Source organism: Oxyura jamaicensis, chromosome 4 (genome assembly GCF_011077185.1).
Source record: "Oxyura jamaicensis isolate SHBP4307 breed ruddy duck chromosome 4, BPBGC_Ojam_1.0, whole genome shotgun sequence".
NCBI classification, from domain to species: domain Eukaryota; kingdom Metazoa; phylum Chordata; class Aves; order Anseriformes; family Anatidae; genus Oxyura; species Oxyura jamaicensis.
In genome coordinates this window covers 65,168,141-65,195,007 of record NC_048896.1, presented here as the reverse complement: position 1 = coordinate 65,195,007, position 26,867 = coordinate 65,168,141, and the positions used below count along the sequence as shown (strand labels likewise).

At 45.4% G+C, this 26,867-nt stretch overlaps 1 protein-coding gene and 2 long non-coding RNA genes across 6 annotated transcripts; 1 reads left to right on the top strand and 2 right to left on the bottom strand.

Moving 5' to 3' along the window:
- The first annotated feature begins 2,477 nt into the window (after positions 1-2,477).
- Positions 2,478-22,996, top strand: KLHL8 (kelch like family member 8). Of its 4 annotated transcripts, XM_035323520.1 has the most exons (12): positions 5,960-6,484; positions 6,592-6,712; positions 7,928-8,276; positions 9,445-9,756; positions 11,834-12,382; positions 15,052-15,238; positions 15,901-16,044; positions 16,763-16,874; positions 18,842-19,010; positions 19,601-19,760; positions 20,775-20,976; positions 21,412-22,996. In XM_035323520.1, the coding sequence occupies exons 4-12, from the start codon at positions 9,550-9,552 to the stop codon at positions 21,533-21,535; spliced, it is 1,854 nt and encodes a 617-aa protein (XP_035179411.1). In that variant the 5' UTR covers positions 5,960-6,484; positions 6,592-6,712; positions 7,928-8,276; positions 9,445-9,549; the 3' UTR covers positions 21,536-22,996. The 4 variants fall into 4 exon arrangements, with proteins under 4 accessions (XP_035179413.1, XP_035179412.1, XP_035179414.1 ...); XM_035323522.1 differs by lacking the exons at positions 5,960-6,484; positions 6,592-6,712 and adding an exon at positions 2,478-2,551; XM_035323521.1 differs by lacking the exons at positions 5,960-6,484; positions 6,592-6,712 and adding an exon at positions 5,089-5,938.
- Positions 8,127-9,449, bottom strand: LOC118165499. The gene is made up of 2 exons (XR_004750078.1): positions 9,124-9,449; positions 8,127-8,295 (listed from the first exon to the last, which is right to left on the bottom strand). It is a non-coding gene; the product is annotated as an uncharacterized LOC118165499 (long non-coding RNA).
- Positions 12,151-16,698, bottom strand: LOC118165497. The gene is made up of 3 exons (XR_004750076.1): positions 16,326-16,698; positions 12,482-12,576; positions 12,151-12,280 (listed from the first exon to the last, which is right to left on the bottom strand). It is a non-coding gene; the product is annotated as an uncharacterized LOC118165497 (long non-coding RNA).
- Positions 22,997-26,867: the final 3,871 nt, after the last annotated feature.

Here is a 26,867-nt window from a genome sequence, read left to right as displayed (position 1 = left end):
CAGTATAGACCAGCAGAGAAAGCCTTAACAGGGAAGCCAGCGACTCCTGGGTAAGCCTTCAATTCAGCTAACTCATGCGTTCTTCACAGCCCAGTGTTAAACCAGAAGTGATACCAGTTAACATGCATGTTTCCACACACCTCTGTTTCTTATCTCTTCAAACACACACTGACTGAGGGCAAATTCCGCTCCTCTTAAACACTGGTACTGTTCATTGCACAAGATGCCTCAGCACCAACAGCTCAGGATGATTCTGGGCTTTCTCTTCCTCACCCTGATCTGCCCCTTGCAGGAACAGGGGATCAGGGATGCTCCACAGCAGGAAGCAAGTCTTGTGCTGCAGGTGTTGAGGCCACAGCCCCAGAGGAGCCCTGCTGTCCCTCACAAGCCACCCGCCTGCTTCCCTGGGCACCATTGTGACCAGGAAGAGGTTAAGCCTCTGAAGGTCTGTGTCAACTCCCTTTGGCCTGCGGAACAGCAGAACACCGTGTGATGAAACGCCGGTCAAAGACCTCTTCAGAGCACAGAGGTTTTCTGCCTACTTGTGCAACTGCTGGCTGCAGCAGGCACTTGCTGGCTGGCGGCCACCTGAGGGAGGCCTGAACACATGGCTGCACCTTCCTGAGCATTTGTTCTGCCAACTGAGATTCTTCAGACAATTGAGAGCTCTTGTAATCCAGCTTTACCTGCTCTTATGTAGCAACAGGTCTAAGTTTGTGCTGTTGGCAAGAATCGTCAGGAAAAAAGAAAGGGTTCCTTTGGTACTCATACAAACTCCATGGAACAGGACTTTCTAAGCACAAGTTCCCAGGTTGGGACAATTTGATTCCTAGTTGATCCTGTGGCTGAGAAAGGGCTTGTCAGAATTCTACTCATGGAAATAAGTAGAATTCTACTCATGGAAATAAAATTAATAATGAACAAGTTATCCAGGTAAAGGAAATACTGGTGTTGCATTTCAAACCAAAACCCTCCTAATGGCAAAACTTTTGAGAAGTGGTGTTGGAGCCACAAGGGAAAAGGAGGCTAATATGCATGCATGTGAATTATTTTGTCTTCTCCCTTTCTCAGAAGCAACCCTGAAATTTGAAAAGAGCATTTTTGTCTTGCATCTACTCTGAATTAAGTTATGTGTTTTTGTGCAGTTCCTGGTTTTATTTGAGCTGCATATTCCCACTTTTGCTTGGCATAAAGGAACATAAAAGTGAGGATTTGAACCTAGCAGAAGCCTATGCCATCAAACTTTGTATAGCCACTTCCAGCAAAGCCCCAGATTCGAACAGGGGCATCATTTGTCAGCTTAGGGCGCTTATGAGCCTGGTGGGGACTCTGCTCTTGTGCTTCGCCTCCCTCTTGGCCGTCTCTTGGAGCTGGCACTCCCCTGCCTCAGCCACAGCCCCATGCCAGGAGAGCGGCAGCACTGCTGAGCTGTGAAATCGGGGCCTGGCTGAACAGCCAAATGTGTTAATTAGGAAGAGAAACAAGTTCCAGGAGATGACTAGTGCCTAGCTCTGTGTGTCCCCACGTTTTCAGATGCCTCTAAGAGGCTTCAGCCCCTCTCGGGCAGACCCACTCTTACCGACCTCCTGCTGGCATGGGTTAAAGCTCCCCACAACACCGCAGCGTGATCTGTCTCTTCAGCAAAGCCTGGGATTGGCAGCTCTGCTGCATTTCCCAAAGTTCTTGAATCCTCCTCTCTGTGTTACAACTATCATCCATATTGCATTTCTTGTCACAAACATAGGCCACTTACAAGTGAAACTTGTGGCTGTACCTCATATTGCCACTGTCTCTGAGCACCAAGGTAGCACTGAGGCCCCAAGCTCATACCTGGGGCAGTACTCATCATTTAATGCTTGCTGGTAATACCAATATGTGCACGCAACGATATGCGAGTTTAGGCAGCAGTTCAGGAAATGGAACTCTAAATGCACAGAACTTCCTCAATCCAGAAGCTTAATGAAAAGGATTTTTCCTACTGTCTCACTGAAATTAAGCATCGGAGATCACTTTCTGTTCACCAAGGGTGCAAGGCTGCCTGCCAAATTCTAATCTGAAACAAATTCCTGATACCCTAAACCTCAAGGATTCTTTAAGTCTGCATCTAGCCGTGTATTTTGCTTGTTTTCCAAGCATGTCTCTTGCTTTTGATGGTACGGTTTGAGCTCGCCACCACAACTACCTTGTCCTCACTGCATAACCTCTATTAGTGTACGAATAATTTTACACTGACCTACAGTCCTCTTGCCGGGAACAAACCTGCTCTCACGCAAACTACTTCCCCTCTGCGTTCTCAGCCTTTTAGCCTTCACAGCCGGCAGCTGACCGTGTTCAAAACATCACAAGCAAAACAGTTTCCTCTCATCTAGCGACTGCTGTGCCCGTACAGGCACAGGCACCCCCAGGCGCAGCCCGCTGCCTCCAGGCACCTCACGGGCCCTCTGAGGGCTGCCCGCCGCTCGCGCGCTTCCCGCCTCCCTCCCTCCCTGCCGCCGCCGCGCATGCGCCCTGCCCGCCCTCCACCGGCCGGCCCGCGGCGGCCGAGGCGCAGGTGAGCGGGCGGCGGGGCTCGGCGGCCCCTCGCGGGGCTCCTCCGGGACGGGGCGGGACGGGACGGGAAGGGCGCGGGGGGAAGCTCGGGGGGGCTCCGGCCCCTGCGGAGCAGGCGAGGCCGCCCGGTGCCTTACGTAACGCCCGGCCCCTCAGCGCGGCGAGCGGGGCCTGCGGATGCCTGCAGATCCTAACGGCCGCCAACGGACCCCGGCGCGGCGGGGCCGGGCCGGGCCGGGCCGGGCCGGGCAGGGCTGGCGCTGGGGGCTGCCTGGTGCCCCGCCTGCTGCGGCCAGCCCACCTTTACCTCCCCAGGGAAACTCGCCGGTAGGTGGGAAATGACTGGACTGTGTAGCAATGCTAAGAACGTGGGCTTTCTGTGCTCTCGCAAAGGCTTCTGGAAGCCTAGCCAAGGCTTATTTTAGCACCTGTGGCTACCAACAAGGACCAGGTGAAGTAACTCAGCGAGTGTTAGTTAGCAGGCCAAAACCACGGGAGGTTCTGTTCTGTTCTGCTCTGCTTGTTTGTAACGGAGGTTGGGCTGGACAAGGTTCAGCAGACACCTTTGGGCAATGGGGTAGGAGACAAAATTGTGAGGTGGTGGGGATTGATAACCCTGCAAGCTCTGTATCAGCTCCGGCACTGCGTAAGAAGCGAGTCCCCTGTGTTAACACACCCAGACCACACGTGTAGTTTCTGTGCAGCAGCATTCTCAAGACCTGGCATAAATGAAACCCTCACATTGTCAGTTACGTGTCAGTAGCCTGGCACCCTATTTTCCAGCTGGCCAGGTGCTTGTAAAAGCAAGTCTAATAACTTTTGTTCACAGCAGAAGGCATGATTACTGTGTACCCACTTTGATGTAACACACCGTAGTCCCACGCTAGCCGGTATCCTGCTTCTTCCTCAGCAGGATTCGACAAACAAATGTTGTAGTAATACTTACCTGCATCAACAGGCACAGCTTCATGGGTTGTGAAACCTTTTATCTCCTTCCTGTCCTCCTGATTTCAAGCAGATTTTGAATGAGCCTGAAGGCTCTGAAATGCTCTGCTGGGTGCTGTTCCTAGATTTACAGGTCCAGGATCAAGGGCAGCTGGCAAGTGACTTGTTAGAAACTATTTTGCTCTCAAGTTAATGCTTCCCAGGAAGGGCTGGGCTGAAGGCTGCTGTAGAAGCCCTCAGACTGCTGATATTTTGATGGAAATCCTTGGCAACAGCCTGTTTGGTCTTAGATGTGAAGTACCAGTGACCACTATTGCTGCCTGCAGTGCATCTATCAACACTCCGCTTCTGAGCACTGCCCAGATTGGCAGTGTTTTTTGTTTTGTGTTCTGCTTGTCAGTTATTTCTGAGGTTACCTTGCATAAATAAAGTACCCCTTAAGTACTTCTGTGTCCAAAAGGCAGGGTCCTTCCTTCCCTGGTGTTCTGGGGATTCTGGTGGGTTTTGGTTGTTCTGAAGTGAGGAAAAGTAAAGCAGGTGTAAGCAAGTAACAGAATATTAGTTTTTTTTTTTTTTTTTTTTTTTTTTAATGCCCTTTTTTTTAGATGCCCTTTAAAAAAAAAAAAAAAAAGAACAAAACTGTCAAGTTGTAATCTCAGGAAGCCCAGAAGATAGTCGCTTTCTGGTGTTGGATGGAACCTGGGATTAAACCTCAGGAGCGTCTCCTTGAGCTCATTCACTTTTGGGATCAAAGGAAGCAGTGAAGAAGCTGTTGCAAAACAGTATTAAAGGATGATCAGGCAGAGTATTTCCAGAATGAGATTTTATTTAACTGTGCTTGTCATGCTTTGCAGCCCACCATTTACGTTCTTTTTTGTTGAATTTTCTTCCTAGGAATAATAACATCTACAGCACTGACATGCTTTTGTTTATATAAGATTGTGGTTGCGGTTCAACGTAAGGCAGCTTTTTACCTACCCATGTCACCGTTTTCAGAGCTCTCTGTGGGACAAGTAACACACAACAGTTATTATACCTGTCAGTTTCTGCTACAAAGACCATTGGAAATCATGAAAGGACCTGGAAAACTTATGTTAGTGTTGGCTAAACTAGCTTTTTCATGGTTTTCTACGCAAGAAAGCCCAGTGGTTTTAAACAAACTAAACCAGTTGGGCGTGCATTATCTGATTTTTTCTGTTACTTCAGTCTTCTGGTGTACTTAATTTTCAGTAAGCACACAGGGTTTGGGCTTGCAATACAGCGTGTAATGTGAACTTCCCCGTGTTTTCCAACCTCGTCCACTCTGTTGGTGTTCCTGCTTGGTCTGTGGGGCAGTTTTGCAGGAAGTTTCTGCCGCTCCCTGGATGGAATGGGTGAGCTGGTTTTTGCTGCATTTCAGTATGGGCATATTTCCCCCCAGTGTGTTCCTTTCTGGCAAGGCAGCTGAAGCCAGCCGTAGCGAGCAGCTGCTTGAGCAGCTACTGCTGGGCTGCAGTTTGTGCTGTGTTGCATGCATCCTGCCCTCACCGCCTCTCTTGCACCACCTGCCCTCTGCTAGCCAGCCTCAGCCAGGGAGGATCTCACCCCTGACGATGCCTCTTGCATCTTGTGGGCAGCAACATCGTCGTATAGGTACTTGTAGGCACTCATCAGGCTCCGCATTAGACTGGTCAGTGTTACACATCTGCACTTGCACAATTAGATTTATGTATACGTAGATCCAGTGCCTGTTTATAAGCCTACCAAGAGCACAAAACCCCTTGTTTGGGCATTTCTAGTTGTAATACCTAACTCATAGTGTCATTCCCATGTCCTGTAGCTGAGATGCCCTCCTCCGTTGTGCCAGCGGAGCTGGGCAGACAACCCTCTTGTTCTGGGGCCTCATCTCCAAGCTGGTGTGCTGGGGAGGAGGCTATGTGCTCCATGTGTGGGCTGGCCTGTTTGTCAGTTCACCAGAGAGAAAAACAGCGATGGTTGTGCCCAGCTTGTGCCTGACAGCTCTTCCCTTTTGCTGTGGAATTCCTTGAGGCACGTTACTTGTACTGGACCTAACCGCTCTGTCAGCCTCGAGGCGTTTCACGGTTGCTTCAGTTTCAGTGTTTGGCTAGAACGAACAAATCAAAAGTGAACAAATCGCTTCAGCACGTTATGGTTAGCTGAACTGAAGCAGCTATCTTGTGCCTGTGCTCTGACTGACCACCCCTGCTTGTTCATCTCTGGACGGCTGCACTCTGCCAACAAATATTTCTAAATGTTTATAACTTAACCAGTAAAATTGCTGTGCTGCTGCCAGCAAACAATAGTGTGATACAAACAATATGTGCTTTTTTTTTTTTTTTTCGTCAGGGCATTACTCTTCCATGGAAAGTGTTAGGCTGCTGCCTACAGACTAACACCGGATGATGCCATGAATGAGGCACTTCCTTCAGCTTCCTTACAGCTGGTAACTTACACTGCTCAGGCAGGGAAAATGCCAGTCTGTACCCGAGCGTGGATGCTTCACTGCCAAGATAAAATGAGAGCAGTGGCTGGCCATGGCAATACTTGCTTTTAGAGAAGAAAGAAAGGTGTCACATGATTTGTGTGCAGCATTCTCCGAGCACTAGCCTCTTCTCATGTAGCTGCTGTTACATTGCATTCTTGTTGATTTGAGGAACATCTGCAAACAACTTTTCTCTGTTAGTCTGTGGAGTCATGGAACGACACTGACAGAACACCACGCATGCTAATCTAAATGCTTATTAAGCCTCCTAGCAAGTGATTTTTAAAGTAGAGTACTTGTATACAATTCAGGAGATGAAAAATGCAACCTTGTTATGCTATCCCTTTAAGGCTGTGCAATGGCAAAACTATTTGTCATTCCACTTCTGGCTAGGAAGAGGAGTAGACTGGAGCTGAAGCATGCTGACCTTCAAGACTTCTGCGAGACCTACACGTTTCTGCAGTTCACTATCTTGACTGAAAAAACTACTGCTAAAACTCATTGCTGGTCTGTTTAAAAGCTGAGAACAGTAAAGGCCTGTAGCCAGGCATTCAAATCAGCCCAGACCGGTATTTTCTGCAAATTACACCTCTCTTCTCTCCTTGTCCTGACAGATTGTATCACGCATTTCACATACGCGTTCTTAATATTGCGTGTTACCTCTTCTAATATTACTCCTGTGTGTAACTCCACAAGCATGCCACGTGAACACGTCCTCCTCTTTACAGAAGTAAGGTGAGCAGGTACAGGCTGCTGACTTCCTCTAAAACCTCTGGTTGTAAAAAACACTTGATTCCCACACCAGACAATATTAATGCTCACAATGATATTTCTCAAGCGAGATACAACCTGGCAGCCCTTAGTTATCCCTGGGCAGCTGCAGTTATACAGGGACCTCCATCTCCTTCCAAGTTAGCTTTTCAGCTGCCTCATGGCTTCAGCTGCTCTTTTCCATAGAAGCCAATGATTTGGTTAAAGACTCTAAATCTCAGATACTGAAATTAAGACAAGCGTCAGATTTGGGGATAGAGTAGCTACACGACCTGGGGAGCGAGACACATCACAGAAACAAGATGTTCCTGAATTGGTGACTTTGGGGAAGAACTAAAATCTTAACCTAATATATTAGTATCTGTCCCAGAGACTCATCACAATGAAGCTGTGGTGTGTCATACTATTTAGTATCTGAATTTCATATTCATGTTTTATTAAACCTGTTGATTTTAACATGTCCTAAAGTAACTTCTTTTTACCTGAGGATTACCTTAGTGTCACGTGCCCATACACGTATTTGATATTGCCGGGAACTGTATCAGAAGCTTCCCCTGGTACATATGATTGATTCCTGTCCATGACTTCATGTGTGTACAAAGCCCCGTGCGATTTCTAGGTTCTGTCCCTGTAGTACTGTGTCTGTTCTTGGTATGCACCAAATGTATCAATCCACGGAAGCACACAGACCATCTCCAACAGCTTCATTTGATAGGAGCATCCTGTGACAATGAAAAACATTGCTTAAAATTAGTTACAGTTGGCTTTTGAGTTACTGCTCAATTTATTACAAAAATAAAAAGCCACCCCAGCAGTGTTGATTGAGGTTAGGAAGTGTGAGTTTGGGGTTGGTGTTTACAATGTCACGTCTCAAAAGGGTGAAACTTACACCATCAGCCACTTCTATGAAGGGTCACAGTGTAGGCTGGTAAAGCTGGGTGTGCAGCTGCAATTAAAACATGCAGACACACTTAGCATGTACACCAGGTGGCATACCTGTATTCCTTAGGAGCTGCAATCTATTGCTCACGAGTCAGTGACAGTTCTGTCTGAAAGCAGTGTTTCTATGCCACTGTAAAAGTACCGTCACATGCTACATCTTACTTGTAACACGTGATGCCCTTCAAAGCCCTTGTGCAGCATTCCAACTTGTGTCTTTTTCTTGGCTGTCCTTTACAGGAAAGGTACCTCACTTGCAGCAGCAATAGGGAATGTTCTAAGCACACCGCACCATAACCCGCCTGGCCAATTGCTGCCACCCGAGTTGTAACTGCACGGAACACAGAGCTGTCAGCCATGCTGAGACCTAGAGCGGAAATGTGTGTGGTTGCCTCAGTTCACTTCCTGCTCTTTCTGATGCTTGAGGAGTTCACGTTTACTAAGGGGCACGGGTACCTTAAAAATATTCCAGAAGAACAGAAGTCCTGCATCTGAAGAACAGATGTAACTTAGGTTTTTATTTTAAAAGTTTCTTACAAGAGTCAGTCGGCTTCCTCCAACACCAGTGCCCAGGAGCAGAAATCGCAGGGTAAGAGCAATGATCAATTCTTAGGGTAGAATGAAGAATGATCATGCAGAAAGTTAACCAGCAAACATTAAACCCAAAGCTAGCCAGTGTAAGAGAGGAACACACTACTAAATATTCCCTCTGCTGTCCGGAGACTTTTGTCTTAAAACCTTACAGATCCTTTTGTTTCCTTTGCCAAAACAGCTTGTAACCTGAATCAGTAACTGCATGCTTTCCATCAGTATTTCATTTTTCTTGTGGGCTTCGTCATCTTCAATAAAGCACAGCCTACACCTCACTGACTTAATGGGGTTCAAGTTTTCATGGATTTGTGACACAGATGAAGCTTGAATATAAAATAAAAAGGTGGACTTCAAACTTAACCAAGCTGAGGTCCACAGCAGCAGAAAGATTTCTGTGACAGAAGCAGAAAAAGCCTTTTCTTCTCTCCCTTGCCTGTGGTATCCGAGATGCATCTTTCAGTCCTGGAAAAGCTGTGCTATCAGTACAGCTAAGATTCTTTTTTGTCAGAACACTATACATCTTAGACACCGTAAACTTTGTCAGCTAAGATAAGGAGACAGACTCTAAAAAAGCAGCAACAAACTTTTGCAGAATGCCCATTTTCATGCTTTAAACATTAGTCTTTGGGTTAATATTATATAAAAGCAAATCATTTTCATTCCAAAGTTTCTCTGTAAATGTAAATTTCTTTTTAGTTCTTGTTGAAACAGCATTAGAGTGGTTTCATTTTTGCATTTTGCTTTGTATATATGCATAAATACACAAAACACTTTTGGACTGCTTTAGCTGTTGAGGAAGAAAAAAAAAAACATATGTACTTAGTAATGCGTACATACAAACATACCTGCTGGGTTCGGACCGATATTCTGTCCGTGTCCCTCTGCTCCTCTGCCATCTACAGCTGTTAGGTCAGGAATGCCATTTTGTTTTTGTTTGCTATTTTCTCCAAGAAGTGAGGGGAACAAGTCCATAAACAAGGGGTTTAGCTAAAGCTACCTGTGTACCATTTTGTCTCTGGGCCTGTTTTGCGTTCTTTCTCTCTCACTCCACCCCAAATAAGAGTGGAGGCAGTATTTTTTGCATGGCATCTAATGGTAGGTACTAACAGTAGCTAATACCTCATTTGTCCTTTGTCCTTTGATTTGTGTGTGCTTTTTTTAAACAGGAAGATGAAAAGGACTTAGCTGCATTTTAGGACTGACCCTGATGGGCTGGATTTTGTCTTGGCAGGAGTATTTGAAGATTGACGCTGAGAAAGACAAAACAGCCAATGGCTTCAGAATCCTCGGTCTCTGAGCAGGGAAAGCAACATCTGATGAAGGGAAGAAGGCGGCCACAGCAGCAGCAAACAAGATCTTCCAACGGTGACGGTGAAGATGACATCTTTGTCTTTGAGGCGAATGAGGCTTGGAAGGATTTTCACAGCTCTCTTCTTCACTTCTTTGAAGCCGGAGAGCTCTGCGACGTGACGCTGAAGGTGACAGTCCCACCCTCGTCCGTTGCGTTTAACAGGCTTTAAATAAGTGTGTTGGAGATGGCAGCGAATTTGGGCTGGAGGGGGTGAAAGCAATACAATACTTGTTGGATGTGAGGCATGTCCAGATAAGCTTTTTTTTTTTGTCATTTAGAAAGTTCACAACTAAAATGTGAATGTTAAAGATAATGACAATCCCAGAGATCAAGAACGTGACTGTCACCTCACCCAACTTGCCTTCTAAGCAAGTTCCCACAATTGATCAGTTCATTACTATGCAATTTGATCCCAATTTTTCTATTTTTGCATTCAGTGTTGCTCTTACATATCTTTCCTGGCAAACACGATTTCTGGAACAAATCTAACTCCCAGCATTCGCAAAGAAGAAAAAGAACCTCAGACAGTCATGTTGTTCTACAACCAATCAAAGAGTAAATGAGAAGGAGGGAACCAGTTGTACAGTTCTTGCACTGCATTGTGTTTAAATGCATTCTTTGCAGCTCAGCTCTATCTTATTTATACCCTGATCACAAGAAAATTGTGATTGCTGGCTGTGGTTGCCAGCACCTACAAACCTTCTTTTGGGGAACTGCATTTCAGAACTCCTAACAACGCATCCCTTCCCTTCACATCTTCTCCTTTCTCCCCTTCCATCCACCCTTGCAAAAAAGCCTCCTTTCCAATTTATTTTGTAATAGTCTTATTGTTTACAGTTGTTATAAGCATAGTTAGTGTGTAACGGCTAGGGAAATTGGGCATGGAAAATATACTTGCCTATGGCTGCAATTTAACTTTCCCTAAGTTAGGCTTTTCTTACTGTTCATTTTTACTTGTGTGAAGCTACTTTGGTAATTTAAAAATATTAGATTGAAGGCTGCCAGTCCAGAAGTGGAGAAGAGAATCTGCAACGGCTTCTTACACCAGTACCTGAATACTAACACTGCAACTGTCATAAGCCACAGGAGCACACAGGGAGACTTGTGCTCTGCAAACTTAAATCAGGAATTTCTCCTGAAGTACTGCTCCTGTCGTGTGAACAGCTCATTCCTGTCTTTGAATCTGTCCTTATGCTCCTTCATGTGTATTTGCTTTTGGAACTGAATGTGCTGCTCGCTAAACAGCTTACACCTGTGTTGATGACACTATTAAAAAGGAAAGAGCTATAATGTATTGAATCACATCTAGAAAAACTCCAAAATATTCTATAGAATTTCAAATTCCTTTTTTTTTTCCTTTTATATCAATGACACCGTAATCTGAAAATGAAGACGTACTTGAAATCTGTCAATGAAATTTGTTGCTTAACTCCCATCCCTTTATGTTAGTACAGACTAAAAAATGACCGAGTTTGTAAGAAAGCACTGCTGTAACACAAGTATTAGGGTGACTATCTTTTAACATAATTGAAATCTGCAGATTTCAAAGTGAAAAGTTTGTTTCACAATTTCCGATCAGAATTTTTAAAAATATCTTTATGGGAAATAGTATGTCTTTTGAGCACATCTAACTTCTAAAGCCCTGAAGTGATTGGTAACCTTTAATAATCCCTATGTTTATTTATACTTGCTCTTATTATTGCAGTTTTACATCATTTTGCTTCTATGAAGAGCATTACAGACTCCTCAAACAGTAGTAAAAGTGCAGAGGTTTAAATTAAATAGTTTTAAAATGTCAATTTAGAGGATTTCTTGCAAAATCTCTAGATACTCAAAAAGCAACCAAGATTTTTTTTGGCAGTCACTTCCTGTTTGCAAGATGCTTTGAGAAGGTTCCTAAGGAAGCTTCCTTTAAAAAATGGGGCATGGCTCTTGAAAGACAAAAAAGTTCAGCAGATGAATGATACTGCTTCCTTGTGTTATGGCCTTGCCATGCTCTGGAGGCCAAGTTACAGCTCAAATCTGCTTGGGATGCATTGATCTAATGTCAGCAGTACAGAGCAAACAGTTCGTGTGTTTCAGCAAAATACGGGAGTTCAATGCGTGTTGAATCCAGAATTCTACATTTTCAGCCTAACTGGCCTTTCTTGTAGAGATGAAGGAAAGTACCTGAAAAAATAGTTCTTTCTTTTCGTTTTTCACAGGTTGGTACAAAGCTCATCTCCTGCCACAAACTGGTGCTAGCGTGCGTTATACCTTACTTCAGGGCCATGTTTCTTTCGGAAATGGCTGAAGCCAAGCAGACTTTGATTGAGATCAGGGACTTTGATGGTGATGCAGTAGAAGACCTCGTGAAGTTCGTGTACTCCTCCCGGCTTACACTGACTGTGGACAACGTCCAGCCACTCCTGTATGCTGCCTGCATCCTTCAGGTGGAACTGGTGGCAAAGGCGTGCTGCGAGTACATGAAGCTGCACTTTCATCCCTCCAACTGCCTAGCGGTCAGGGCGTTCGCAGAGAGTCACAACCGCATTGACTTGATGGACATGGCCGATCAGTACGCCTGCGAACACTTCACTGAGGTGGTGGAATGTGAAGACTTTGTGAGAATCTCACCTCAGCACCTGCATAAGCTCTTGTCCTCCAATGACCTGAACATTGAAAATGAAAAGCAAGTTTACAGTGCTGCTATCAAGTGGCTGCTAGCCAATCCCCAGCATCATGCTACGTGGCTGGATGAAATACTCGCACAGGTAGGGCAGAGTGAGGCGCTGGGTGCCTGTCTCATCCCTGGTGTGGTTCTATATCAACTGTTTATATTTGGGTAGATTTTGAAAAAAAAATGCTTTTACCAGTTGGTGCTTCATCTTGTATTCATAGTGGTGTGTTGACAGCGAGAGCAGGTTAGGCCTCAGGAGCATCAGGAACAAATTATGTTCTCCAGTTTCTGTCAAGAAAAGAGTATTCACTGTAAGCTCATCAGAGGAGGGAGCCTGGGGAGCCAACACAAAGCTCTTTCTGTGCCAGAGCAGAGAATTCTTAGATTTGCATGTAGTGAAGTGGAGAACCTAGAGCCATCACTTCACGTGCTTTGATACTATGCAGCCTGAAATTAACTTCCCTTGCTGGTAAGTATTTGCACTTGTGAAAGGAGAGCAAAGCTGTTTGTTACATGGCTAGGAATGGAGATAAGTCGTCAAGTTATGCTACTTCTAGAATGTTTTGTTATACAAACAGCAAAAGACCAAGGTTTTGCAGCCATACAAACAGGCCAGGAAACACATTCTAGACCTTTTCAAGGTAGAGTATCAGCGCTGATTACCTGTAGGATCCAAAAGGAGTTTGCATTTTGATCTTTCAGATGTGTTAAGAATTTACTGCTTCTGAGAGGAAACCCTTAGGTAGGCATCCCTTAGAGCAGGGCCACGCAGCTGAACATCATTCTGTCAAAACGGTAAGAAATTCAGTTAAGCTCTGCACGTGCTGGTTATGGAAGTTTAAAATACAATGCCTGAGACAGGTAGGCAGAACCTGCCCTGGGGAGGCAGAATTTCTAATACTCGCGTCACACGAGTAACATGCTGCTCTCGTTGCCTTGACACATTATTTTTTCATTTTTCCCTGTAAAAGATCTCAACTGTTTATTAAGTGACTTCCAAAAATTTTCAGCTCTATCTAGACTAGCACAAAAATCTTTGATACAAAAACCCTTCTTTAGCACACTATTCATTAAATTTACAGGCCATATAACTTGAAAATTTTTAAAAGAAGAATTAGGTTGGTGTTTACAATCCAGTTATGCTAGCAGATGAGATTAACGGCTTTATTCTATTCATGGAAACCAGAGTCCAGAGCAAAACAATGAGAAAGTAAAACCCTTCCTGCAAATACAGGCTGTTTGCCAAAATGCGTGCAGCCTGGGGTTGCGTTTGACATTATTGCTAGCAGGAAACAGGACGGGCCTTCCTGACAGTTATTATCAACACCACAGTAAGTTTTATGGGCTTCACTGTTACAATGAGGTTCTGAATTTTCATCAGCCTTGTGTTGTTACTGCATTATTAACCTCGTGAGCCTATTAGCAGGTGGTGCTTTGGTGGTGCTTTGAGGCAGCCTAAAATAAAATGAGGCCAAAGGGAAGGAAGAAATGGGTTTGAAAGCAAGTGGAATAATTGCCAGAGAGACCTGCTTACTTGAAAGACAGGGATGCTTGCCAGCTGTGAACAGCACTGTTCTGCTGCACTGAGAAGCCCCAGAGGTGCTGGATTTGTCCTTCACCATTCTTGCTGAGCTGCCTGGGAGCTGTGTGATGGCGCTAACTCCAGCCCTCAGCAAGCCAGGTGGTGCTTTAATTCAGTTCATCCCTGTCCAGCCTGTTGGCCTTCCTGCTGTTGCCCCACTCTGATTGTCCTTCATATTCCTCATTGTTTCTCTCAAAAGGACCAATGTGAGGTTTGCAGAAATTAATTCCTATGGGGAGGGACGTTTCAAGGTGGTCTTTGAGAGGCTGACCCTATTTCAGAGCTGCTTGGTAACTGGGGATTGCTCGAGGCAGGGACTGCTGGTGGCCGAGCAGCACTGTCCCACCCAGGCAGCGCCTGGTGGTGGTGGGTAACATCACCCATCAGGAAAACTCAAGTCTGAGCAGTATAAATGTAATGGTACCAACAGGCAGCTGCCAGCACGGTTACAGCCTTACAGCTCTCTAACCTTCATGTCTCTGCCTCATCCTGCTTTTTTTTGGTATTAATCTTTTTAATAGTCTTCAACCTGCTCCTGATACATTCCAATATTAATCTGACATCAAGATTTTATCTTAATTTGAGTGGACTGTACAGCACTGTAGCTCCCTCTGCTCCCTGTGGGTTTTGGCAATTAGCTGTCCATGGCCTGTTTCTTTTTGTCCTGCAGCATGTCAAGTCATCCTAGAGAAGGGTGTCACTGTGCAGTCAGTAACACGTCCTCAATATTCACTTAGTTCACAATGACAGACTTGCCACCCAAGATAAAACTCGAGAAAAAGTCCTTTTGCACAGGCACAGCAGCGAGCTGAAAATCGGTACCCTCACCAGCCTAACCTGAAACGGGCAATCCCACTGAAACGGCAGACCCTGCTTGGGAAGGAACACCTGGCCACGCTCAGTGCACCTGCAGCCACGGCCCTCCTGGTACAGCCAAGCTGCCCTTCTTTCTGCACTGTGAATGCATTGCCTACAAATGCAAATGGTTGTAGCAAACATTTGTCCCTAAAACGAACTGTTTGTCTCAGTGTTGTTCTGGAAAAGAAAACGAAAGTTACTCTTTTTACCAAAGAGCACGGGGCTGGCAGTAGGCTCGGAAGTTGCAGTCTGTTACGCGTACGTCGCTGTAAATGGTTAGATTCAGTTTAGCCAGTTATTCCAACTGTGTTCATTTCTGTCAGGTACGACTGCCTCTCTTGCCCATTTGTTTCCTTATGGGTGTTGTGGCAAAGGAAGAGATTGTCAAGCAGAATCTAAAATGTAGGGATTTGCTGGATGAAGCAAGAAACTACCACCTTCACCTGAGCAGCAGGGCAGTGCCAGACTTTGAATACTCCATTCGCACAACACCAAGGAAGCAGACTGCTGGTAATTAAATGTGTGTCTGATTATCCAGTATGAAGTGGTGTGGAGAAAAGACAGCGCATCTGCCTAGGGCTAGACAGATTGCTATAAATGGTTGTTAATGCGTAACTGGGAGAACCATTGTGTACCTCTGTGGTGATTAGGTTCTGTGCTACATTTTCTTAACAGAACTTTAGCTTTTTTTTTTTTCTTTGTTTAGAGTAGTATTTATTCTGATCAGCCAGAACTGTTAAGTGTATTATGTGCAGGCAGTATGCTCAAAGCTCTGCAGAAAGTAATGGGCACTTACCTTTTGGTGCAAGAAGGCTGAGCTGGCTTTTAGATTCTCTGCCTAACCTACACCAAAAACAAGTGACGAATATTACACTGCAAATTCTAATTTCTACATTCAGTTAAGATTTAACAAACAATCAGTTTCTCTCCCTAAGCAAATCAGAAAACATATTTAAAATATACATTGCTTTTGCAAGAGAGTAGACAGTTAATTGCCCTAGCAGCATGCCAAACAAAGCCCAAAGTCCAGCAGCCAATATGCAGGGCAATGACTGTGCCCCTTGAAGGGAAATACAGCTTCTCCTGAACTACATAGCTTTCCCTCTACTCTGCTATGCAGTTTTAACCGTTTTCCCTGCTAGCTCTCTGGAAACCTGTTATGTCTCCTTCAGGTGTGCTGTTCTGCGTCGGTGGTCGAGGAGGATCAGGCGACCCATTTCGCAGCATTGAATGTTACTCTATAAATAAGAACAACTGGTTCTTCGGCCCTGAAATGAACAGCAGGAGAAGACACGTGGGTGTCATCTCCGTGGGAGGTCAGTAACCTACTCAAGCAACCCTGTTCAAAAGGGACTTGTTTGCACATTTTGCTGGAATTGGTGCTATTGCTAAATAAATGCCTTGCATGGCTTCTCAAATTCATGTTAGTAAAGCTTCTTCCCCATGAAGGGGTTGTTGCTTCTGAAACAATGTCAGAGCACAAATTCCTAAAGTGGAGTTACTCAGCAGTCACCAAGACTTCACTAGTACTCATGCTAGCTTCCTTCACAATAAAATCCATGCAGGCAAATTGCTAAGACTGTAAGGACAGACCTACCTTTAGTTTTGGGTCGTCTTCTGCAGCCAGGCCCAGGCAGTCCAGAGCAGCTTAGCACTCATGATGCAGCTCTCCTTTGTACGTGGTATCCCCTGCGCTGCTGCAGCAGAACAGAGATCTGCTTTCCCTGTAGAAAATCTGGAGAGGCTGAGGTAAACATCTGAAACGGATCTGATCTGCGCTACTTGAGCTACGGGAAAATTCCCTGTTTAAATATTTCAAGGTTTGTGGAAAGTCTATGATAAAACAGCTCTCTGATTGAGTACAGCATATAAAAATACCAGGTCCTTAACTTAATAAAACCCTGATACAGAAGACCTTTAAAAACATTAACCTTTGTTTGAGCTTATTTCTCCACATAGGCAGGCAAACTGTACAATGAAAACTGAAACACTGCCAGGCAATCTCTGTATCCAAGTAATGTGCATGCCTTTCAGGTAAAGTCTATGCAGTAGGTGGACATGATGGAAATGAACACTTGGGAAGCATGGAAGTGTTTGATCCTCTCACAAACAAGTGGATGATGAAGGCATCGATGAACACAAAGAGGTATGTGTCCCAGGAGCCACATGGGACAAAATTTAAGTCCTACTCCACGATACATCTTTTCTTGTTAATGCTAAAAAACTGTGTCTGTCCTGCCTTTATTTGGGTTTCCAAACTTGTTTATTTTTATTTTATTTTCCTATTTTGTGGCCTGAATGCTAACAAACAATATCTGTAGAGGAAACAAAAATCTGCATCACATACTTTCATACATCACGTATTTGCACGAACACAAAGTTGTTAGGAACATACTAATGTTTCAGTGCAAAACTGCGTAATTCCTTCTCTCCAGTGAGAGGTCCTGGCTGGTAATGTGGGTTGTGTTTGCTCTTTTATTTTCTTTTGTCCCCCCTAGTATCCTTGTTTTGTTTTTCGTTTTGGTGGTCTGGCTTGTGAAGCAGAGAGAACTCTTCCGTTGCAGCCCTACTTATGTTCTAATAACTAGAGCCTTTCTGCTAAGACAGATGAAGATTCTGAAACTGGTTAAGTGTTTTGGTATATTACCTCTTTTAAGCAATGAGCAAGATACATCAGCATGACATGTACAGTAAAATAGTTAATGTCCAGTAGTTGCCTGGTTTTTGCCACTGGAAGCACTAAAACACTGAAAGACACAATGTGGATTTTTCTCGCCTTTTCCTCCTATAAGACTCTTCTATGGAGTTATAGGACTCTCAGATCTCTGTTTTTTTCCCTGTCATTTAAACCAACCTCATTAATTCTACATTTAATTTAATAATTTGTTGTTTCTAAAAGTGACACGTACAAGGAGGAGTGAAATACTGGCCATGGCTGCACCCTAACACAATCTGTGGCTGTGATCTAATCAAAGGAGAAGGCCCAGAGTTCTAGAAATGTCTTCTCGCTCCTCTTCCTCCCTCCTGCCACCATGCTGGGCATATTCTTGGTGAACTTCAGTGACATTTCTTTCTCAGGAGGTTGGTAAATGAGATGGCTGCTGTGCCTTGGCCACCTCCGCCCCCTCCAGTTCAAGAAGGCAGTACCAGAACATTTTGTTGAGAGAAAACTGCTACCTTTGGTTATGACTACAAGTTACCTGCTGAGGCAAAGTAAGATAAGCCCAGGATTTATTCTGTTGAGGAATTCTACCTTCTGCACACATAAGTATTTGCAAACTTACACTCTGTGCAAAAACGCAAGAATATTCTCAGAGAAACAGTAAATCAGACATCTTGGTAGTTTGAGTAGTATCTTACCAGTTTCATTCTAGACTACACTTTACACTAAGCTCTCTGACAACAACACATTTCATTTCACACTCTAGTTGTACTCTCATATTGCTAGATTTTGCAGCACAGGTTTGCCTGTTAGTATGTATTATTGATCAAAAAAATCAAAAATTGATTTGCAAGCCATAGCAGCAGCTGTACCAACAAAGTTAAATCCAGCAGGTTTTAGTTCTCCATCAGACACAACAAAGACAGGAGATGCAAGATTCAGTATTTAGGTAGAGCAATCTAGTAACTAAGAAAACCTCATATATTCACACATTCGATTAGAATACTTAGGCCTTTGATGACATGCAATCAAAACAGAATTCCATGCTGCCCAACCTTTTTTCTTTCTTTCTTTCCTTTCCTTTTTTTTTTTTTAAATAGGACTTTCTCTTTTTGCAGTCTTAAAATATTGTAGCTTCAACAGTCCTGTTCATGGATGGCACAATAATATACAGGTGAAGCTGAGGTGAAGATAAAACTCTAGATCCCCTCTAATGAGAGGCTGCAAACATACAGAAGACTTTCTAGGTAATGCTGTGAGATTGGCACAGCTGTGCAGAGAATCAGCCGCAGTTACTGATCGTTATTTATTTAAAACTTCACCTGATAAGCTTTCATTACTTGTCTCCCATATTTTGACATACTTGCCAGTCAGGTAATGTTGCACCTGATGCACATTTCCCACTCCCTCTAAGGATTTGCACTGTGGTATTGATCCTATGGTTTTCTTAGGAGAGGAATCGCTCTTGCCTCCCTCGGCGGCCCCATTTACGCAATAGGAGGCTTAGATGACAACACGTGCTTCAGCGATGTGGAAAGATACGACATTGAGTCTGATCGATGGAGTGCGATAGCGCCCATGAACACTCCCAGGGGAGGAGTTGGCTCCGTAGCCCTCATGGTGAGTTACTGCTTCCTCCCAGCTCTGCAGCAAGTGGCAGAACTGACCTCAGGGACTGCTTTTCAAATCTTGTTTTACAAGGCAGAACACAGGATTTAAACCAAATGCAGCTGGTAGGGCTGAGCTCTGGCTGTCAAAATCCTACAGAAGCTTGCAAAAGGTGTGGGTATTTAGGATAATATAATACTCCTATCAAACTGTGCTCCCTGGTTGAGAAATACTTGAGGTACTGTGAGCAAGCACTGGACACTTTTAAAAACAACAGGGGAGAGCGAGGCTAATGCTGCAGGTCTCTTTCACAAGACTCTGCTCTGATATTGCTACCATCTTTGCATGTGCTGCATTTTATCTCCACTGTAATCCTCCCTGTGTACTCTGCAAAACATCTGCAACAACATGCAACCTTTTCACTTCTCTAGCTGGAAAACAGCATTTGCAAGTTAGTTAAACTTGCTGGCATTCCTACATCAAGGTAAATAACTAGGAGGGTATGGCTATACCACATTTTCCTGTAATTCTAACATTGCCTATGAAAAGCTACCCAAATCCATAGATATTACAAATAATCTTTCTCTGTACAAATTTTTCAGAACCATGTTTACGCAGTGGGTGGCAACGATGGTGTAGCATCTCTTTCCAGTGTGGAGAAATACGATCCCCATTTGGATAAGTGGATAGAAGTGAAAGAGATGGGCCAGCGGCGAGCTGGCAACGGTGTCAGCGAGCTCCACGGTTGCTTGTACGTCGTTGGTGAGTAGGTGTGGGGTGTTTCGTCGCGTAGTTTCTGCCAAGCACTAGTGTTTGGAAGGGGCTCTCCTTGCTAAAGGAACTGGGGAAGAGACAGACCTGGCCTGTACTGCATGGTCTTAGGCAGGAGAAGAAAGTAAGCACAACCAGGGCACATTTAGCTAATTTTGTATGCTAAAAGGAAACAAAAACCAGTTCCTAACTCCTTTCAGGCGGCTATACCGTTCAGAACAAGATGTCTACATATGAAATCACTGTGCAACTCACTCATCACAAGTTTCCTTTTTGTGTAAGTTGTTACTACACATACTTGCAAAGCACTCGGTTCTGATTTCAGCACAGACCACAACAGCTGTTTGGTGCAGAGATTCCACTATGTCCCTGGCCTGCTAACCTGGGCCCGACTTGTTCTGCTCAACTTCCATTTACCTGCTTTCCTGAGGGAGGAACATTCTAACTCGGGATGCCACAATAAAAAATTACTGAGTTCTGCCTTGTGTATTAAAAAGTAGTAATTAAATCATTTTTGATTAAAATGCACCTTGGACAGCTGACCCACCAGTGGACAGCTGACCCATCACTGAAGTCAGTCTTACTTGAGGAATTTTTCCTACTCAAGTTTTCAGCAATTGTTTCTTTTGAACATACTGCAAGAGCTTGTTTTATTTAAACCTGAATGAAATCAAAAGCCATGCTTACACCAGGCTTACTGTTTGTTTTTCCATTCCCAGTTAGAAGCCATTTCATTATAACTGCATGCAAAACAAATTCAAGGAGCAAATGACAGAAATAGCTCTTCCAAAGTGTGTTTAAGAAACAGCATTAATGTGATATGTGTAAGGTGACAGCATAGAGAGCTGCTAGATTGATTTTTTAGGACATTATAAGAACCAGATAAAAACACAGACCTGGGGGGCACTAGCCCACTCTATACTAAGAAAGCCCCGATAATGCAAACCTGGAATATCACTACCACCACCAAGTGGCCAAACACGAGTATGTGGTGACTCCTTGCAGGTGGCTTCGATGACAACTCCCCACTGAGCTCTGTGGAACGCTTTGATCCGCGCAGCAACAAGTGGGAATATGTCGCAGAGCTTACAACTCCAAGGGGTGGAGTCGGCATAGCAACACTGATGGGGAGAATTTTTGCAGTGGGAGGTCACAACGGCAACGCATACCTGAATACAGTGGAAGCATTTGATCCCATAGTGAACAGGTAATTGAATGTTTTTCATTTGGCTTATGAAAGCGCTCACATCTGCCTATATGAAAGCACAGTGTAATAGAAACTGTGTGTAGCAAGAGCATGTCTGTTGTTTCCTGGCAGTAATTGAGTAATATTCATGATGAGTGATGCAGGAATGCTGCTCACGCTGCTGAGTTCTTGAAATACTTCAGTACATTCTGCTCCTGCTTCCTCTTGCTGCCCATCCCTTGTCCTCTTACCTTCATTCAGTTTGTGGTGGTCTCAGTCTGATTTTGCACTAAACTTACCAGAGAAATAATGAGAATAAACTAACAGGTTGTATTTTTGTGCAGAGTTAACACCTAGGTTCTACAATAGAATTTCAGACACTGGAAATAAATACTTCAGGTTGCTCAGAAAGGCCAACAGCTTACTTCTATTTTTCTCCTTTGCCCTCTCCTCTAGGTGGGAGCTCGTTGGCTCTGTGTCGCACTGCAGGGCTGGGGCAGGCGTGGCTGTGTGCTCCTGCCTCAGTAGCCAGATCCGTGACGTGGGCCAAGGATCCAGCAACGTTGTTGATTGCATGTGAGCTCTGCTGCCTCCTCCAAACTCCAGAGGACTCATTGTACAGAGGCACTACAGAGCTTTTAAATTTGGTGTTTTGTGTGGTAGGTTAAGAAATAAACACTATACATTTTCTCCGTGAAAATGTTACCTTCTGTGACTTTCAGGCTTCGGGTGGCTTTCTGACAATAGCTATACAGAAAAGCCTGTGAAAACACGGAATAACAGTGTGACTTACAGGAGAAAACCTGCCAAGAGCTGTAATCATCCCATCTTCGAGAAGCTGCAATTTCAGAGTCACTGGAGGCAGCTGCTGCAGCGACTTGTTATTGAACTGTAAACCATGGAAGGCATGGGAGGGTGAGGAAGAGAGAGCAGCAGGCAGCGCTGCCTAAGCCTTACCCAACAGCCCTGCTGCATGTTTCTGAAGGACCAGAGTGCTGTTTATTAATGTAACTTATTTTCAGGATTCAAGTCTTAAGCATTTCCTAATTGTAGAAGAGCTCTGAAACACAAAGCCTTTCAAGTTTTAGAAAGTAACGACATCGGTGTTTCTCATGATGCTAATGAGTACAGAAGTTAACTGCACAGCTCCCAAGGGACTGCTGGCTGTGGTGGGAACTGCAGGTAGTCTTTCTCAGGCCCACACACTTGTTAGAAAGCTGAAATTTAGCTTCACCCTGAATTCAGTCACTGGACTACTCAAATTATTTTATCCTCAGTAAAGTCTGTAGCAGTGACACCCTCCATAAGACAAATTTCTATGGAGAGATCATTCCCAAAGTAACCAATGTAATTTGGCCTTCTGGAGCTGCATGCCAAAATGTAGGCTTCAGTGGTCTCAGAATTACCCTTTTCAGACTAAAGGGAAACCTAATGAAGTTGCAGTGCTCGGTTAAGACCTTTAAATGTAGCTCCAGGAGATGACACGTCCAATTTCAGTATCCAGTAACAACTCTGGGGTAATAGTAGGGGTGCTGGCTCTTTTAAGACCATTCAGCTAGAAAGATCTCTCCTCAAAGCAGTTTCATGGCTTAAAGCTTAAATAAACCAAAGAGAACCAGCAGCAAGAACAAGTGGAAATAAGCAGTGCTTACCTTAAAGACTAAAACAGGAACTTGACACTGCTCTGGGCAGACATCGTGTTACACAGACACAAACCTTGAATTTGAGGTCAAGTCTGGCTGGAAAGACCATAGTGTCCTGGTCTGCATCACCGCCAACAGGCCAAGAGTGACGCCCCGTGGAGAGCAGGGCCCCACGGTGCCACCGTGTTGAAGGAACCAGGGAGCGCAGCAAACTTCTGTGCCTTCAGTACCAGGGAAGAGGTGCGACCGCACCAGCATAAAAGCACAGCCACCTTTTACTGTTATATTACCATCATTTAGCTTTTCAGTTTCAAACAGCTTGCACGTGGGTAGCACCCAGGGACATAACAAATGGTACTGTAAATAATTAAACACTGCAATAAAACGTTTGTACTTCACGTTGTTCATAGTGTGAGTGGATCATGCTATCCTGGGGAAACATGAAAAGAGGGGGTGTTTCTTGGTTCCCGCGGGGTGCAGCTCTGAGCAGGAGTCCTTTGTCTGTGGGGACAAACCTGTGCTAGAGCCATGAGCTGTACCACCCAGTACCCGGCTCAGTCAGGGCGTGAGGAAGGAGCGATGGATCACACTGCACTGGCTGCAGGCTTGCTCTGGCGCTCCAGGCGTAAGCTGGGACCTTTTGGACCTTCCACAAGGCCGAGCAAAGCCGCTGCTACCCTACTCTCCTCGAGATCTCACTCGGGAGGGCTGCAGCCTTGCCCGAAGTGCCACGGCAGCATGGCCCGCAGACACAAAGCTTTTCTGCTTCCCAGTAATGAGGCTGGAGCCAGGCTGCCTGCACACCACCCATGACATCCTGCTCCAGACCCCGGCACAAATGCCCCCACGCAAGGGTTTGGTCACCCCTGTGGTGATTGTGGCACAAGGCAGAGCAGGAGCAGGCTCTGAACCACTCTTGACCTGGCCACATGTTTGAAGAAAAGTGTTGTTGTTTTTTTTTTTTTTAAATACTGCTCTCTCCTAGAAGTATCTCCTTTCCATCAGCCAGGCTGGAAGCACAACTGGATTAAACATCCTGCTAAAATAAGCAGCTACAGCTCTTAACGCGAACACCAACCAGATGTGAGCAAAAGGCTGTAAAAGGTGCTGCACTCGACGCTTACACATTTCCAAGTGTTCAAAAACCATGCGTGCGCTTAGTCCCATCAGAAAGCCTTCGTGCTGCTTTTCCCCTACCTGAAAGCCAGCTGAGAGAAACCTTTCCCTCTGCTCGATCCCACTGTGTCCAAGCCCGGGCAATAGAGACACACAAAGCCCAGTGGCCACCAAGTCCCTGGAACTTGTAGAAGGTCACCGTGTTGTTCACAACTTTTGCGTGTACTTACCTAAATCCGTATCCCCACGGCATGGCTTTGGCTTTGTGCACTCCCCCTTCCCCTTTCAACAGGGATTTGATTCTGGGGTGATCAACAGGAGCTGGTAATGAGCTGCACCAGAAAATTCACATCAACATCAAAATTCAGCCAATTCACCTGTCCAGGCTTAATTCCAACAAACGCCTGGAAAGTCCAGGTTATTCCCACCTTTAAATGGGGCCTTCTATCTTTATTTAGACTGAAACAACTTTTAAAACTGCTTTCAGCATCACTGCTGTGCACTATTTTGCAAACCTAAGTACGTTATACCAGATGCTCCACTTAAACATTTTGCTGGCCGCTTCTGCCACATCTGTATTTGTTTTCTGAACCTTTGCGTGTTCTCTCAACTGGAACTGGCAGAAAACACAGCGCTCCTAGCCAGGAGATTGCACTTCTATTTGTAATTCTTTCCTGGCTCTGTCAGCAAGGTTGGTGCTGCTGTCATTTCAAGACATTTTTTAATGCAATTCCTTGGCTTACAGTTTTGTTTTAAAGCTGTTCCAGCACCAAAAGCAAGTCAACAGGCAGCTGCATTACGCCTGCCATCTGACTTGTGTGGTCAGAAAGGTCTGCAAGGGTTGCTGTGCTCCACCACTCGGAGCAAAAATCCCACACCGATAAATACCTGCACGGTTTCTAACACTTCCCCACCAACCGGGCGACTCGATACTTCGGTCCCTGCCCACAGCCGGCATCCCGAAGGAAATGATGATGGGGCTGTGAGCACAAGGGGCCCGGCCACCCCGCTGAAGTGCCCTCTGCCTGACAGCGACCCACAGAGCACCTCTCTGATGCTTTTTTAACTAATGGTCCTGAAAAGGAATGCTCTAAGCAGCATGCTGTTCCAGCCGTTCCTGGGAGTGGCAGCGAGGCTTGGCTCTGGTTACACAGCCAGCGAGCAGCTTTTTTGTCTTTGCTTGATGGTAAGACTTAGCTTGGGCCAAGAATCATAAGCAAATTGTCTTCCCACACACACGTTTTCCAAGAAAAACAAAAAAGGAGAAAACAGAACAGTGCAAGTCAGCACACCTAACCCAGCACGGCTGGGAGAAAGTAATTGCAAACCCACGCGCCGGGCACCCAGCTGCAACCCGAGGCCTTGCTTCAATTCAAGGACACGATGTGCCCCGTCTCACCCGCAGCCCCCGTGTGCCATGACCGGGATCCGCCTGCTGCTGATGGCTGGTTGTTAACAGAAGGTGAACTAAAATTAGTTAGAAGTAATTAGTTTTTTCCTCGCTGAAAGGTGGACAACACAGGGTGGCCAGGTGGCTGGCTGGCTCTGCCTTCTCTTTGATGCTGGCAGCAGCCACAGGGCAGCGCCAGGTTACCCTGCGTGAAGGTATCAGGAAAGAGGCAAAAATTAAATGCGAACCTACCAGGCTCCTGGTGCTCCTGAGGACAACTTGCCTGGTAAAACACGCCTGCCCCTCACCAAGATAGATGCAATTTGGAAGCACACATCAATTTTTTGCCAAAGCAGTACGTACGGATGAGCGCCAGCATCGCTGTCTCCTCAGGATGGACACCTGGATTTCAAACTTAAAAGGTTAAAAAAACCAACACGAAACATACTGCAATGATGTCTTCCCTCCAAAGGCAGCAATGAGGTGAAGGTGTGTTTGTGCCACTGAGTTTTTTGGGAAATTCCAGCACATGCCAAGGAAAATGCTGCACTCATACACGGGCAGAGCATGGCTGAGGGAGGGCGAGACCGCTCAGCTCAGGATCACCAAAACAAACAATTCCCTCCTCCCCTCCCTCCCCCCAGGTGGCTTGTTTGCCATTTCGCCTTTACAGATTGAACCAACATCTCCTTCATCTGAAGAATTTAAAGACAAGCAAGTCAAAATTCATGTCTTTTAATTTTATATATATATATATATATAGCTATATCACTATACACACGCGCACACAACAATTCATCCCCAGTACAGAAGACAGACAAAAGACCTGTGGCACAATTTCTTTGGAGAGATTTTTGTTTGTTTTTCCCAAGCTGTATCACAGATCTGGTTTTCACCTTTTTCAAGGACTACAAAGGCAGCTACTTCTTACTGACAGAAGCCTCAGAGTGCAGGTTCAGCGCCGCAGCCCCAGCGCACCTCCTTTTCTGGGGGTAACTTGCCAACATTTACGCCCCATGTTGGGGAAACACCGCGGTTACTTTGTTCAGGACACCTTCACTGAGAACTGCAGTATTTTATTTATGCTTTAAAAAGCTGAGCAAGGTAGGGTGAGAAAAAAAAAGGAATTAAAACACAAGCCCATAGGGTAACTTGAAATACAAAGCCCACGGCAAGGACCCAAGAAGGCAGAGGGGAGCGTGGTAGCTGAGCAGCACCTGCTGGGGGAGCCCTGCCACTGCCACGCACCTCTACTCGGCTCGGGAAGTGCCTTGTGCGAAGCCTTCGTGGGCACAGGGTGCATCTCACCCATCCCTGCTTCCTGGGGACACGCAGAGAAACCAAGCAAAGCAACAACCTTGCCCCCACAACCCTCACCAGCTCCTGCGTGCAACCAGCAAGGAGGTGCACGGCTCTGAGCAGCTCGCAGAAAGGCCTCCCAGCTGCAAGGGGCCACGGCTGGGCAGCCGCACGCTTGCGGACATCGGAGCGGGACAGGAAGAAGCCATCAGCTGGTTGCGGTTTTGATGGCTTGATGGAGGTGGACAACGCCGCTGTGCTGTGACGGCACAAAACGTTGGACCCGGAGAAAAGCTTAACCTCAGCAATACTGAGTGGGAGAGGACAAATCCCAACAGGACTTCCAGGAGCCTCGTACCCTGACAAAACCCACCACAAAACCCCAGTGACAACACGCTGCAGACGCAGCACGTCCAAAACCCGTGCTTCAGGAACACAAAGTGTACGGAAACAGATTGGGAAAT

Coding starts and splice junctions, on each gene's coding strand:
- KLHL8 (XM_035323522.1), top strand. CDS start 9,550: ATGGCTTCAGAATCCTCGGTCTCTGAGCAGGGAAAGCAACATCTGATG. Junction 12,383..15,051: donor TGGATGAAATACTCGCACAG/GTAGGGCAGAGT, acceptor CATTTCTGTCAG/GTACGACTGCCTCTCTTGCC. Junction 19,761..20,774: donor CGGTTGCTTGTACGTCGTTG/GTGAGTAGGTGT, acceptor GACTCCTTGCAG/GTGGCTTCGATGACAACTCC.